The sequence below is a fragment of the Halichoerus grypus genome, chromosome 8, assembly GCF_964656455.1.
Source record: "Halichoerus grypus chromosome 8, mHalGry1.hap1.1, whole genome shotgun sequence".
In the NCBI taxonomy this organism is placed as follows: Eukaryota; Metazoa; Chordata; class Mammalia; order Carnivora; family Phocidae; genus Halichoerus; species Halichoerus grypus.
Genome location: NC_135719.1, coordinates 44,022,530 through 44,039,734, shown reverse-complemented (window position 1 = coordinate 44,039,734; position 17,205 = coordinate 44,022,530). Strand labels below are relative to the sequence as shown.

Genomic DNA, 17,205 nt, shown 5'->3' with positions numbered 1-17,205 from the left:
ATGGGTATGTTCAGTTTGTACAAAGTCATCACATTGTACACTTATGATTTGTAGACTTTTTTGTATGTATAGTACATCTGATAAAACGTTCAAAAAATACTGTAAAATCATCAGTAGAAGGAAGTTCCTCTATTCCTCTATTAATAACAAAATTATTTCATGATAGAATAATAACTATCCTTCCATTAACTGTAAAAGAGGAATTTGGTCTGCAGTGGTATGCTGGAGCCAGCTTGTGTGGCTCACTAGACCAACTTAGGTGCATCTTTTCAATTCAGCAACATCGTCTTGGTAGCTTGAAATCGGCTATGTTGGGAATATTTACACCATGGAAATTGGCAAATGCTACATCAGTCTGTTGTTGTTTTCCCAGAAAACTTCTTACCCATACAGTACAGTACTTAGATCTCTTTGCACATGGGAATGTTATTTGGCTTGCTTTAGAGACAGTGTAATTTTTAAACAATTAGTATAAATGTTGAAAGTGGTTAAGATGAGCATGCTTTTTAGAATTGTTATCACACTTTGAAACTGCAAAGAATCCTTCTCTTTTTCTTCTATAAATTTGAGGAGACTTATTTGTATTCACATGTCAGTTCATAAGAGGAAATATATCATCAAGAACTTTGTTGCCACTTTAAATTTGGCTTCAGTGTCACAAATTAGCATTATAAGAATATTACCATGACTTGAAATCTACTCTTGGTAATAAGAGTCATTATGAATCTCCTGAGACTGAAGCCATGTTGCTTTATTCTTTTTACTGCTAGAAAATGAATAAGGTAATAAAGAAAGCTAATAGAATTGTCACCTACAATTCTGAAACACTCAGTTCTGTGCTGGTGTCTTTTGTCAGCCAGGTGCATACAGACATAATAGATACTCTCCTTGTTGAATTGTTGTCAAGGGCATTGTTGCAGCAAAAGATGCCTAAACACACAGTTTAAATTTTTCTCTATTCTCTTTAATTCTTTATGTCTCTACCTCCTTCTTTTCGCTTTCTTTTTGTTTCTGTCTATAGCCATAGTCTTCTATTTATTTCTCTGTGGTATCACTTTAGCTTCTTAAAATCTTTTAAACACTGTGACAAGTGCGTTTAACTATTCTAATACTTTTCCCAAGGGAAATTTGGAGATTTTTTCATGTATGTAAAATTTTTTTTAATTGTTTCAGCCATATTTTTGCTTCATGACAAAAAATAATGGCTTATTTATTAGAAAGTGTCTTTACATTCTTTAAAACCATCTTGTTTCTAAGAACCCCTACTACCATCATGTACTAAAAATAATTTTAGTGACTAAGTAACTAACATTACTTAACAAGTATCAAAATAGATAATTATTTGTTAAGGAGCACCAAAAGAGAGAAACAAGAAAGTGAAAGAATTGTAAATGGAGGGAAAACAATGTGTGCTAGTTTTGCTTACTGTAATGCCAAAACTCATTATTGGGTTCACCTGTTGTTCACCTTTTCCATTTTTAATAAAGTCCCCCATCATCTTTTCAGTATTTTAGCAGTCATTGATGATCATTGTCTGGATCCGCTATTTCTTTAGGGATTACAAAATGGTGATAGTCCATCATTCCTCATCTTTTTAAGCTGTATTTCTTCTATAAAGAAAACTTTGATTGACTTTTTGATTACCCTGAAGAACAGTTTATGCAGGAAAGGCATGTAAATGCTTAATTCCTTTTATTTCCATTGACTGCCTTTGACTTTTTCTGTTTTAATTTTTAAAATATTTTTCTAGTCTGTGGAAGTTCTGTGTCTTTTCAGATCTTCTTGGAGTTTACTTGTATTTTCAAACCTGTTTTTCTTTCTTTTTTTAAGATTTTATTTATTATTTAGAGAGAGAGAGAAAGAGTGCTAGTGGGGGGGAGGGGCAGAAGGAGAGGGAGGGAGAGAATCTCAAGCAGACTCTGGGTGCAGAGCCCCACTCGGGGCTGAATCTCATGACACTGAGACTATGACCTGAGCCGAAATCAAGAGTCAGAAGCTTAGCAGCCCACTGAGACACCCAGGTGTCCCAACCTGTTTTTATTTCTTGAAATATAATGTTTTTATGTTTTTGTTTTGTTTTTTAAGATTTATTTATTTATTTATTTATTTGACAGAGAGAGAGAAATAGCGAGAGCAGGAATACAAGCAGGGAGAGTGGGAGAGGGAGAAGCAGGCTTCCTGCCGAGCAGGGAGCCCGATGTGGGGCTCGATCCCAGGACCCTGGGATCATGACCTGAGCCGAAGGCAGACGCTTAACAACTGAGCCACCCAGGCGCCCATATAATATTTTTATATCCTATGTTTCATAATCCAATTATGTGAAAAAGTCTTAGCCAATCTATGTCACCTATTGTTTCTGCTGGCTGTCAATCAGAGTGTTTTATTTCCTTTTGAACTATGAGCTATATATTTTTTGGTACTTTATCTTTAGAAATTCTTTGGGGTCTTGTATGAAGGTAGGTTCCTCCATGAAGGAGTTTCATTTGTTTCTGTCAGATGCCTATAGGCATAACCAGCCTTAGATGTCTTCAAAATATCAGTTCTCTTAAAATATTTTAGACCACCCATTTAGTGTGGATTCAGGCTGCAAATTGTGGTTTGTGGTTACAAGTAATCAGGGAAGAATTTTCCTCCCCTTCCTAGCCCCAGGTTTTGAGATGGGCTATATATCTCGGGTAGTGGGTAGGAAAGTTTATAACTAATTAACTCTATATTGAAAGTCTAGTCCTTGGGTCTCAGACTTATGGATAAGTCTCCAGTTAGACTCTCCAACTTGGGTAGCCCCTGGGATTTCTCTTCTGTTCCCCAGCTTTGAAGATTGTATGAACCAAAGTTCAAGTTCATTGGGTTCAATAAATGCCCTCACAGCAAAAAGGTTAGTTTCAACATTCTGGTTACCTCTTAGGGTTCCCACCTTTACTTTTTTTTTTTTTTTTAAACCTGTGTATTTCTCATTTTTTTTTTTAGCAGGTCATAGATGTACTTGAGAAGATTTTTAAAGCATATCTTATGTAGCATTTTTAGTTGTTTTTAGCAAGAGCCTCAGCCCACAAACTTCATTCTTTCAGACAGACAAACACCTTCATTATGTGCTCTTTTCTTGAACTGTGCTTCATTCTTTAATCCTTAATTATAGGTTATTGTACATTTTTCTAGGTATTTTATATTGTCAGTTGTGTATATTTTAGTTCTTTTGAGAACACTTGATTTATTCTACTGTTCCATTTCATTTCAGCCTGCTAGATACATAGTAACTATACAGTAAAATTTTCACTGATCAATATAAAATAAGTGAGGTTTTGTTAAGATTATTTCAGAGTATATGGTACTTTAATGGTATGAAAGAGTAAAACCCTTTTTCTAAAGTATCTAACTTACTTTTTGGAGAACTTTCTAATTGGAGAAATTTGACTGATATTTGGGGATTGTTAGTTAAATATCTATGTGGTATACATGCATATATGGGAATTTTATTTTCTCTGTATTTTATTAAGTAAGCAAAATGGACTGAAATATGTTCTTTTCCTTTTGAAATGTGAGTTTTGGTCAGTAGGGACACATTGTTCCTCTGTAGGTTCTTTAGCAGATAGGAAGCAGATGTGACATTGGGAGGAGACCACTAGGGAAAGAACAAATGCATGAGTAATCTGGAAAAAGATTAAAGACAACTTATGAATTAAATGTCAGCCTTTGGACCCAAGCTTTTCCATTTTTGGTACTCAGAAGAGGCAAGCAACTGAGTATTCTTAAAAAGAAAGAGACTGTTCTTAGAAGCCAGTAGTACTTCACTGTACTTACTGTCCTATTTCCAGGTGTTTTTGTTTTACAACGTGATTTTGATCTTCTTTGGTTAGGTACGATGTAACCCTTCATTAGCCTGGATTTGTACTTAACGAGTCTTCTTTCATTTGATTAGAGAATGTCTTTAAAATCATATGTACTTTGTCATTGCATTTCTAGGAATGTATGGCATGTTTATTGGTCAAATGCCTTGCATATGGAAATGAAATTTTGTGAGGAATCTTCTGGATCAAATACGGATTTATTTTTACTTTAATAAAACTATTCAAAGCATAAAGACTTTAGTCTGAATATCAGTGCTAGCAGCTGACCTGGAAAGGGTTGCCAGGACAGTACCTGCTAAAGATTGTAATGATTTTCCTACTCCTGGTGCCTCTTTGGTTGTGTTTGAATTATAGACATAGACCAGGTGGGCATCAGCAGGTCTTCTAGATCTCTGAAGTACTTCATAATGACTACATTCCCTGGACATAGGATTTTCTTCTATATTCACTAATGTGCTTTATATTTTAATTCAGTGAAGATACTGTGTAGTTTTGTGTTTAACACTGCCCATTTGGTAATTATTGGACTAATTACGTTCCCCAAAGGAATACTTGAGCGTTAGGGCTAGGAAAAGTTACAGTCATTTTAGTTTAAAATTATGCTTGCAGTAAGAAATAAATCATAGACTCATAGGCACCTCGGTGGCTCAGTCAGCTGAGCATCCGACTCTTGGTTTTGGCTCAAGTCATGATCTCAGGGTGGTGGGATTGAGCCCCACATCAGGCTCTGTGCTCAGCTCAGAGTCTGCTCAGGATTCTCTCTTTCCCTTTCCCTCTGCACCCCCCCCCCACTCACACTTCCTCTCTAAAATAAATAAATCTTTTTTAAAAAATATTTTATTTACTTGTCAGAGAGAGAGAGAGAGCACACAAGTAGGCAGAGGAAGAAGGAGGCTCCCCGCTGATCAGGGAGCCCGATGTGGGGCTCGATCCCAGGACCCTGGGACCATGACTTGAGCCAAAGCCAGACGCTTAACCGACTGAGCCACCCAGGTGCCCCTAAATAAATAAATCTTAAAAAAAAAAAAAAGAAATAAATCATAGACTCTCTGCAGCCCAACTTGTAAATAAATATTAAATAACAATAGGGACGCCTAGGTGGCTCAGTCGGTTAAGCATCTGCCTTTGGCTCAGATCATGATCTCGGAGTCCTGAGATCAAGCCCCATGGTGGGCTCTCTGCTGGGTGGGGGGAGCTGCTTCTCCCTCTCCCTCTGCCACTCCCCCTGCTTGTGCTCTCTCTCTCTCAAATAAATAAAATCTTAAAAAAATAAGTAAATAACAAAATCAGGATTTACCTACAATAAAATGAAGTTTTCCAGCCTCTCTATGCTTCTGGACATATTATTTCCCTTTTCAGTACACTTACCTGATTAGTGACAGATATCAGATCATAATGATTCCTGATAGCGTGATATCTCTTAAATAATTCTAAGACTAATGTAAGAAAAATTATTTATTAATTTTTATATCAAGGATAAGCCTTTTGAAATCATGTCCATTTATCATATTCTTTCATTCATTCACCAAAACTTTATCCCATACTTAACTAGATGCTAGGCACTATGTTAGGTTTTGGGATAGTGTTCACAGCACATTTTTAGCCCTCAAGAACCTTACAGTTTAATTCTGTTTAGATATGCTGGGCCATTGAAGAAAAATGCTCTTCAGCATAGAAGAGTTCTCTTGCCTCTCCTGGCTCTGTTGCCTCTCCTTTTCACATTACTTAATTTCTTAAAGTTTGAACTTAGTATCCTATCCTGTGGTAGTTGGAGGAAAACTTATTGAGAGCTTTTTTGAAACATGTCCTCACAGCCATGGGTCACCATTATAACATACTGTTCCAGATAAAAGAGACCTGATACATGAAAAGATGATCTGTCAAATATGTATTTTTTTGTATATTTAAATTTTTTATTTTTTTATTTGTAAATTGATATACTGATATATAATTTACATGTAATAAAAAACACCCATTTTAAGTGTAGACTTTAAGGAATTTTGACAAAGTATATGTCCTTGTAACCACCACCCAATCATTAACCCAAGAGAGAAACCTGGGTGTTATTCTAGAGCCTCTCTTCCTCACATTCAAAGAAGTACTAGTTTCTGTACATGCTACATCCTGGCTTCCACAGAACCTATCCTCTCTTCTTTATTCTCATGGCTTCTACCTTAGTTTTTGATGTGTTAGACCCTTTCTCCTTTTTTACCTCTACTTATTGCAATCTCTAATTAGTTTTTTGCTCTTAACTCATTTCTTTCCTTTATACCTCCCATAATGTTACTAATTATTCTAATAATTACTAATTATTCTAATCCTATTAGAACCCCCCTCCCTTGCTTAAAATCCCTTGATGACTCTTCCCAGTTTGCATTCTCAGGCATCAATTTCTGAGTAAGAGATTGTTCCTTAGCAACTGACTTGGTGGTGACATTATTTATCAGATAAGAAATATACATAGAGAAGCAGATTTGTGGATGGAAGATGATGACTTCATTCACTTAACACTGTAGAAGAAAAACAAATTTGCCTTGTGTTTCAGTTTTGAAATTATCAGAAGCATCTTTATTTGATTTTAGCTTTATGGAAACAACTGTCAGGGAAGAAGAGAAGCATTTTTTAAACATCCTTTAAACACCAGAAACTATTCTGAGATATCTTATATTGATGGGAAGAAATAATTTTGTTAATGCTAGGTGGGAAAAATTACAATGTTTGTTCAAGTTTATTTATGCTTGTAGTGATTGTTAATTTTAAGTTAATGAACTCTCATTTTCACCTGTATTCACTGGCCTTTTAAAAATGCCTTCCCAGTTGATACTGTTCAAATGTCAATACTACCAAAAGCCATATATAGATTCAGTGCATTCCCTATCAATATTCCAGTAGTATTTTTTACAGAAGTCAAAAAACAGTCCTAAAATTTATCTAGAACCACAAAAGAACCCTGAAATAGCCAGAGAAATCCTGAGAAAGAATAACAAAACAGAAGGCATCACATTTCCTGATTTCAAGCTCCACTATAAAGCCATAGTCATCAAAACAGTATGGTACTAGAATAAAAACAGACAATTCGACCAATGGAATAGAATTAAGAGCTCAGAAATAAACCTAAGTATAACAGGTCAGCTTATATTTGACAAGGGAGCCAAGATTACTCAATGGAGAAAAGACAGCCTCTTCAATAAATGGTACTGGGAAAATTAGATACTCACATGTAAAAGAATGAAACTGGACTCCTATCTTACACCACTCACAAAAATTAACTCAAAATGGATTAAAAACTTAAATGCAAGATCTGGGGGGCACCTGGATGGCTCAGTTGGTTAAGCGTCCAACTCTTGATCTCAGGATTGTGAGTTCAAGCCCTGTGTTAAAATATGACACCTAAAGCAAAAGCAACAAAATAAAAAATAAGCAAGTAGTACTGCATCGAACTAAAAAGCTTCTTTTTAGCATCAGCAAAAGAAACCATCAACAAAGTGAAAAGATAACCTATGCAATGGGAAAAATATTTGTAAACCACTTATCTGATAAAGGCTTAATATCTCAAATATATAAAGAACACATACAGCTCAATAGCAAAAAAACATATAACCCAATTTAAAAATGGGCAAAGGACCTGAATAGACATTTCTTCAAAGAAGATATACAAAAGGCCAACAGGTATATGAAAAGATGCTCAACATCATTAGTCATTAGGGAAATGCAAATTAAAACCATAATGAGTTATCACCTCATGCTTGTTAGAATGACCATCATCAAAAAGACAAGAGATAACAAATGCTGGTACGGATGTGGAGAAAAGGGAACCCTGTGCACTGTTGGTGGGATTGTAAATTCATACGACCACTATGGAAAACAGTATGGAGGATCTTCAGAAAATTAAAAACAGAGCTATCATATGATCCAGCTATTTCACCTCTTGGAATATACCCAGAGGAAATGAAAACTCTAACTTAAAAGATATCTGCACTGCCCTGTTCACAGCAACATTATTACAATAGCCAAGCCATGGAAACAAGTGTTCCATAGATGGATGAATGGATAAAGAAGTTATGGTTTATATACATACATGAATATATATACCTGAATATTATTCAGCCATAAGAAGTAAGGAAATCCTACCATTCATGACCACATGGATGGACCCTGAAGCATTATGCTAATTGAAATAAGTCAGACAGAGAAAGATTGATAGGTACTGTATGATCTCATCTATATGTGGAATCTAAAAGCAAAAACAAAAACCAAGCTCACAGAAAAAGAGATCGGACTTGTGGTTACTAGAGGTGGAGGGGGAATTGGAAGAAGGTGGTCAAAAGGTCCAAACTTCCAGTTATTAGATAAATTGGTACCGGGGCACCTGAGTGGCTCAGTCGGTTAAGTGTCTGACTCCTGGTTCTTCTCAGGTCATGATCTCATGAGTCGTGGGACTAAGCCCCATGTTAGGCTTCACGCTCAGCACAGAGTCGGCTTGAAGATTCTCTTTCTCTGCCCCTCCCCCCACACATGGATTCTCTCATCCTCTCTCTCTCTGTAAAATAAATAAATAAATCTTTTTTTTTTTTTTAAAGATTTTATTTATTTATTTGACAGAGAGAGAGAGACAGCGAGAGCAGGAACACAAGCAGGGGGAGTGGGAGAGGGAGAAGCAGGCTTCCCGCTGAGCAGGGAGCCCGATGTGGGACTCGATCCCAGGACCCTGGGATCATGACCTGAGCCGAAGGCAGACGCTTAACGACTGAGCCACCCAGGCGCCCTAAATAAATAAATCTTAAAAAAAAAGATAAATCAGTACTAGGGATGTAAAGTATTATATGATGATCACAGCTAACACTGCTGTATGATACATAGGAAAGTTGTTAAGAGAGTAAATGCTGTGGGAGTACCTGGATGACTTACTTGGTTAAACTTCTGACGCTTGATCTCCAGGTCTTGATCTCAGGGTTGTGAGTTCTAGCCCCATGTTGGGCTCCATGCTGGGCATGGGGCCTACTTAAGAAAAAAAAAAAGAAAAAAGAAAGAAAATGCTATGAGTTCTCATCACCAGGAGGAAATTTTTTCTTCTCTTTTTTGTCCTTTCTTTTCTTTGTTATTGTGTCTATATGAGATAAATGGATGTTAGCTGAACCTATTATTGTCATCATTTTACAATACATATAAATCTAAGCATTATGCTGTATGCCTTAGACTTATATAATGATGTATGTCAATTATTTCTCAGTAAAACTGGGGGAAAATGTCTTCCCATAATTATCTAAACATGTCTCAAAAACCATAACAAGTGTATGAATTGTGAGATATACCTATTAGATGGTAAAAATAATCTCTAAGGTAAAATAATTGATAGGAGAGGATCTTTTTACCTTGAGTGAGAGGAAACATGGAAGACATATTTAAATGTGACAATAAAAAAATAATGAACTTTATTCTTGCTATAGACCTTGCCTTGACCTTAATTGCCAACATATTATTTATTTTTTATACCATAAATATTCTGTATCCTCTAGCTTTTCTTAAAACAGGAAGAAGAGATATTCAATATAGTGCCTTAGTAAAGAAAGTATTTTTAGGTCTAAATGTTTACATTAGTTATTTTTTTTTAAGATTATTTATTTATTTATTTATTCATGAGAGAGAGAGAGAGAGAGAGAGAGAAGCAGGCTCCCAAGGAGCAGGGAGCCCGATGCGGGACTCGATCCCAGGACTCTGGGATCATGACCTGAGCCAAAGGCAGATGCTTAACCATCTGAGCCACCCAGGCGCCCTACATTAGTTATTTGAATAGTCATTGAATGAGGATGATTCTAATATAAATGATTTTTACTAACCTGCTCTGGGGTATTATTTAGAAAAATGAGTATTCCCTTTAAAAATGGAAAGTCTTCAAAAAATTAAAAATGGAACTACCATATGATTGAGTAATTCCACTTCTGGGTATTTATCCAAAGAAAATGAAAGCACTAACTTGAAAAGATATCTGTATGTTCATTGCAGCATTATTTATAGTAGCCAAGATTTGGAAACTAAGTGTCCATGGACAGGGGCGCTTGGGTGGCTCAGTTGGTTAAACGTCTCACTCTTGATTTTGGCTCAGGTCATGATCTCAGGATTGTAAAATCGAGCCCTACGTCAGGCTCCACGCTGGGCACGGAGCCTGCTTAAGATTCTCTCTCTCCCTCTGCCCCTCCCCACCACTTGTGCACTTTCTCCCCCTTAAAAAAAAAAAGTGTCAATGGACAGATGAATGGATAAAGAAAATGTAGGATGGATAGCTGGATAGATGAATAGGTAGATAGATAGAGATATATGTAATGGATATATATTATTCAGCCATAAAAAAGAATGAAATCTTGCCATTTGCGACTATATGGATGGACTTTGGGGCATTATGCTAAGTGGAGTAAGTCAGACAGAGAAAAACAAATACCATATGATTTTACTTATATGTGGAATCTAAAGACAAAAACAAAAACCAACAACAAAAAAAGCAAAACAAGCTAATACATACAGTTAACAGATTGGTGGTTGCCAGAGGCACGGGCTGGCAGGGAGTGAAATGGATGAAGGAAGTCAAAAGATAAAACTTTCAGTTATAAAATAAATTAGTCATGGGAATGTAATGTATAGCATATCGACTATTATTAATAATACTGTGTTGCATATTTGAAAATTGCTAAGAGAGTAGTTAAAAGTTCTTACACAAGAAAAAAATTCTGTGAAAAAATTTTGTAACTGTGTGGAGATGGGTGTTATACTAGACATATTGTGGTGGTCATTTCACAATCTATATAAATATTGAATTATTATGTTATATACTTGAAATTAATATAGTGTATGTCAATTATACCTCAATTTTTATGAAGTCCCAAACAAAATCCCAGCAAGTTGATCTCAACGAATGGATTCTAAGGTTTGTATGTGAAAGCTAAGACCTACAATAGCAACACAATACTGAGGAACACAATTGGAGGACTCACACTAACCTATTTCAAAACTTAACTGTTAAGGTACAGTAATCAAGACAGTGTAGTAGTGGTGAAAGAGTAGACATATATATCAATGGAAAAGAATAGAGGGCCTAGAAACAGATTCACACAAATATAGTCAAGTAATCTTTGACAGAGGAGCAAAGACAATTCAATAGAGAAAGGGTAGTCTTTTCAAGATGATACTGGAAAAATTGGATATTCACATTAAGAATCTAGACATAGACTTTATACCTTTTATAAAATTTACTCAAAATGGATTGTAGATTAAATATAAGACACAAAGCTATAGAACTTTTAGAAGAAAATTTAGGAGAAAATCTAGGCATTCTTGGGTTTGGTGATGAATTTTTAAATATAACACCAAGACCATGGTACATGAAAGAGAAAATTGATAAGTTGGGCATCATTAAAATTAAGAACTTCTGCCCTGTGAAAGGCACTATTAAGAAAGTGAAAAGACAAGTCACAGACTAGGAGAGATATTCACAAATCTTATATCTGTTAAATTATATGTATATAGGTATATTTTTATATATATCCATGATATACAAAAATTCAACAACACAAAAACAACAGGTGTTGTTAGGGATGTGGAGAAAAAAGAACCCTTGTACACTGTTGGTGGGAGTCCAAATTGGTGTAGCCACTATGGAAAACAGTATGAAGATTCCTCAGAAAGTTAAAAATAGAACTACCTTATGATTCAGCAATTGCACTACTATATATTTACCCAAAGGATGCAAAAACGCTAAAGCAAAGGGATACATGCACCCCTATATTTATAGCAGCATTATTTACGATAGCCAAGATTTGGAAGCAACGCAAGTGTCCATTGATTGATGAGTGGATAAAAAAGATGTGTGTGTGTGTGTATACATATATATATATATATATATGTATACACACACAATGGAATATTAGCCATAAAAAAGAAGGAAATCTTGCCATTTGCAATGACATGGATGGAGGTAGAGAGTATTATGCTCAATGAAATGTCAGTCAGAGAAAGACAAATACCATATGATTTCAGTCTTATGTGGAATTTAAGAAACAAAATAAATGAGTAAAGGGAAAAAAAGAGAGGCAAACCAAAAATAGACTTTTTTTTTTTTTTAAGATTTTATTTGCGAGAGAGAGAATGAGAGACAGCATGAGAGGGAGGAGGGTCAGAGGGAGAAGCAGACTCCCTGCTGAGCAGGGAGCCCGATGTGGGACTCGATCCTGGGACTCCAGGATCATGACCTGAGCCGAAGGCAGTCGCTTAACCAACTGAGCCACCCAGGTGCCCCCAAAATAGACTTTTAACTATAGAGAACAAACTGATGGTTTCCAGAGGGGAAGGGAGGTAGGGGAGGGTTAAGGAATGCCCTTGTCATGATGAGCACAAGCTCAAAAAGAAGGAAGCAACTCAATTAAAAAATGGGCAGAAGAACTATAAATGCAAAGAAGATATACAGATGGCAAATATGCATATGAAAAAAACGTTCAACATCCTTTGACATTAGGGAATTGCATTTTAAAATAATGAGACACCACTACACACCTATTGGAATGACTGATATAAAAAAAAAAAAACCTGACAAATACCAAATGCTCATGAGAATGTGGAGCTGGTAGGAATGCAAGATGTTACAGCCACGTTGGAAGACAGTTTGGCAGTTTCTCACAAAGCTAAACTTAGTCTTACAATATAATCCAGCAATTGCAATCTTAAGTATTTACCCAGTTTGAGTTGAAAATTTATGTTCACACAAAAACCTGCAGATAAATATTTATAGCAACATTATTCATAATCACTAAAATCTGGAAGCAACCAAGATGTCTTCAGTAGGTGAATGGGTAAACAGACTGTGGTACATCCAGACAATGGAATATTACTCAGTGATAAAAGAGAGAGAGCGTGTGCTCTCTGAAAACACAAAAAGACATGGCAGAACCTTAAATGCATATTGCAAAGTGACAGAAGTCAGTGTGAAAAGGCTATATTCTGTATGATTCCAGCTATATGGCATTCTGGAAAAGGCAAAACTATAAAGACAGTAAAAAGATGAGTGGTTGCCAGAGATTGAGGGAGAGAGGAGGAGGGTTGAATAGGATTGTTTAGGGTCATGGAGCTATTCTGTATGATACTTATGCATTTGTCAAAACCCACAGAACTTTAAAGCACAGAGTGAACCTTAATGTATGCAAATTAAAATATTTAAGAGGTTAGAGGATTCCAGGAAGGAATGAATATAGACTATGACAAGAGAAGCTAAGTGTATTTCAACTGTATGAAACAGCCTTGTTGAAAGGGGTGGCGGGAGGGGAGGTGCTGACCTAAGTAACTTTGAAATGAATGTGTAAGACTAAATGCTAAAGGAATTACACATAACGGTTATACTTCATAAAGTTGTTTCCCATGGGGATTCAGGTTGAAAATTCTGATACCACTATGCATATGTTCTAGAATTGAACAATTAAGTAAATGGATGAGAGCTGGTGAGAGATTGCTCCTTGTTGGAGGAGGAAGTTACAGATAAGCAAGGGAAAGAGGCTAGAGTGATCCTTTTGATAACAGATTAGAGTTGGGGAACATCAATGTGAACTCATGTTTAGCTTACTATAGACATAGACGTTACATATTACAGATAATATGTATACACACAGGTTAGTATGCACACATATATTTCCTTGCTTTGTCAGCAGAAGACATGAAAAAAATGACACCCCAGTGGCGAAAAGTATACCTAGCCACCAGATCTTTGGTTCCAGTACCATTCTCCAATAAAAGGAACCATGACTCCTTGGAGAAATGTTTGATTCTACGACTGGGGTAGGAAATAATATGAGTCTAGAGAATCTTATAGTGCCAGAAAGTAAGGAATGAATGAATGAATTGTAAATTATTTGTAAATAATTGTAAATTAATTGTAAAAAAAATGTACAATACTACTACAAGATGTTAATAATAGGGAAAACTGGGTGCAGAGTATATGGGAACTCTGTACTATCTTAATTTTTCTGTAAATCTAAAACTATTCTAAAATAATAATGTATATTAAATAAATGGAAGTACTATTGGAAGGTCTCACAATAATCCAGTGGTTTCTGTCTCTCCTACAGTTTTGAAAGTGTTTGCTGCCTTGCTGACTCTTCTTCTCTCTCAGACATCACTTTTGATGGCAATCCAATAGCTCAAGAGTCATGGTACAAACACACTATCCTTCAGAATATGATGCAGCTGCGCCAGCTAGATATGAAGAGAGTCACGGTGAGAACTCTTTTGAAGTGCTTACCATATTGTCTTTACTGTGGATTAAGAGACTGGGTGCATATTCTTTGCTAGAAATGCTTCTTAGTTTTAATAAACTATGGATTATCATGACTATACAATTCATAATTACAATTACAAATTTTTTACCACCTGTCCCTTATTCCCAATTTCATTCAGGGCTGTTAAATAACAAAAAATTTGACTGAGTAAATTTAAAAGATCTAATTGGCTTTATTAATCAATTCATAAATTGGGCAGCATCCCGTCTAGCAAGTGGAGGGGAGCTCTCAATGACTACAGAAAAAGGAAGGTTTTTAAAGGTAGAGAGGGAGTGGAAAAAGGGAAATTATTAGCAAAGGATCCATTGTTTTAGGCAAGGTCACCTTTCTAAAGGGAAGGGAAGGGGCCTATCAGTAAATTTCCTAGTCCTGACCAGGAAATTCACAGGTTGACTGGTTACAGATTACATTTCTGGGGGCGTCTAAACTACAGTTAGGTTAGGTTGTAAGTCTTGGTTTACTGGCTTGTGGCCTTAACTTAAGTGATGCCATTTTGGGTCTGTGGTTTCCTTTTTAACAGGTTTTTTTTTTTAACTAATAATTAGTCATCATGATTGTTTAATCACCACAGTTGTTTTATTTAAATTAATTATCATGATTGTTTTTTATTCTGGTTAATACCCAACTAAAAATTTATCTTGGAATGGATGAGTAAGAATGGCATTCATTAAGTTATGTAATGTAATGTTTCAGAACATGGGTGCCAAAGCCAGACTGCTTGAGTCTCAATCCTGGCTTGACCATTTTCTAGCCAAATGACCTTTGGCAATTTAACCTTTCTGTATCTCATTTTCCTCAAAGTAATGGGGGGCGGGGGGGTCATAATTATGTCAGGGTTGTTGTCAAGATAAAATAAAACACTAAACCTTAGAACAGCATGAGGTTCATAGGAAGCATCGCATGGAGCTGTTGTGCTTGTTATTGATGCCATACCTCTCAAAATAGCTCCTTTTTATTCATTCTATCTGCATGTTAGGTATGTTCTATACTTTGATGTTTTAATATGACTCCTGATCTAAGCAAAATGCTATATATGCACCTTTTAGGTGTACAGTGCACATTTGCATATTATAGGCTTTTAGAAGTTCTGTAATAAAGAAATTTGCCTTAGTTTTCATTGCATATATCAGATTTATTTGAACATTTTACTATCTCAGATATCATCTATTAATGATCTCAGTTTGATAATCTCAGAGCTAGAAAAATATCCTAAGCCTCCACTTGTTTTGTGACTTCTAGACTCTGCTAATTTTGATGTGGATTCTGAGTGGTCAGCTAAGTTTATTCAATTACCAATTGACTCATTGCCTATAGCCATTTTCACAATGTGTGCATTTTACATTTCTGTCTCAGCAATATCATGGACATCTCAGGTGACCAGCAGATAGTTACAAGTGTTGATGAATTCGTTAATGCCAGGGGTCTTCTGGGGGCTCTGCCTCTTTTTGTTCCAGCATGGAGATACAGTTCTTTGTCCTCAGCTTGTTCAAATCTATCCTGTAAACACGGTTTCATACTTTCACCCTTATCTCCATGTGTTTCTTTTTTTCCCCAAAGATTTTATTTATTTATTTGTCAGAGAGAGAGAGCACAAGCAGGGGGGGCGGCAGGCAGAGGGAGAGGCAGACTCCCCACTGAGCAGGGAGCCCGATGCGGGGCTCGATCCCAGGACCCTGGGATCATGACCTGAACCAAAGACAGACACTTAACTGACTGAGCCACCCACACGTCCCTCCATGTGTTTCTTAATTAAGCATCTTTGGTACTTAACAATTACTCTTCCTGGTGAGGTTGAAATGGGTGGGGTAAGAAATGAAGCTAACTCATTTATATAAATTAGTACTTAATTATATATTATGTTTCTCACAGTGAACTTATATGTCAGTCTTGCCTACCCAGCTGATGTATACAATCCTTAAGGTCAGAAGCCATTCTTCTTCCTTGCCTGATATATATACAGATATCCTATACATGTTTATTTCCTTTCCTTCCCTGTCTCACACAGTGCTGAGAATGTAGTAATGTTCATTAAAGTCTTAATTGAGTGAAGTTTATCTACTTTCATGCCTGAAATAAAGGAGAATGATGCTATATATAATCGTTGTCTTTGTACATTCCATGAGTGTTTGCCTGGTGAGAAATGAGAGAAAATCACCTGCGATGGGAGCAAGGCCAGCTGTTCTGCTAAACACAGAGCGGGATTGTACATCTGCTTCTTCACAGTTTAATTTGAGAAATTTAAAAAAAAATTAATGTCTTACTAAAAGCTTTACTTGAGGTATAATGGGCATAAAATTAATTGCACATGTTAACTGTACAAGTTGATAAATTTCAACATGTATATCACCTGTGAAACATCACCATAGTCAAGCTTTTTCATAATCCACTACCCAAAAAAGTTTCCTCATGCTCCTTTGTTATCCCTCCTTTCCACCCCTCCCCACCCAATCTCCATGCCCAGGCAACCACTGATTTACTTTTTGTCATTATAGGTTCAAAGTTTCCATTTTCTAGAATTAATGGAAACAATTTCAGAGTTACAGAACAGTTGTAAGTACACTAGCAAAACCTTTTTTTTCTTGAACTATTTGAGGGTAAGCTGCTGATTAGATTACCTAACAATCCTGAACACTTTAGTGTGTGTGTTCTGCAAGCAAAGACATTCTCCTATATAAACACAATATAACCAACAAAATTAGGAAGTAAACACTGAATAATTACTAGTGTCTAATTCTCACACCACTCTCAAATTTTACCAATTATGTCAATAATTTCTGTGTAGCGAAACAATCTGGTTTGGAAATATGTATTACATATGGTGCCTTTGGTTGTCAGGTCTCCCTCATCACTATTTTTCAGGAACAGTTTCTCAAGTCTTGACTCTAACATTTATGAAGATTACAGGGCAGTTTCTGGAAGGACCCTCAATTCAGACTTTTTGATGTTTCCTCACGATCAATTTTTATAGACTTTTGCATAAATATCACAGAAATGATTTTGATTTTTCTCATTTCATCCTATCAAGTGGTATGGTATTCTATTTATCC

At 36.0% G+C, this 17,205-nt stretch overlaps 1 protein-coding gene across 2 annotated transcripts in view; it reads left to right on the top strand.

Moving 5' to 3' along the window:
* Positions 1–17,205, top strand: part of LRRC49 (leucine rich repeat containing 49) — a 167,171-nt gene that overhangs the window by 87,417 nt on the left and 62,549 nt on the right. For both annotated transcript variants that reach the window (XM_036095171.2, XM_036095173.2), the window contains one exon: positions 13,949–14,096. In XM_036095171.2, the coding sequence (XP_035951064.1) occupies positions 13,949–14,096 (148 nt within the window). The remainder of the gene's footprint in view (positions 1–13,948; positions 14,097–17,205) is intronic.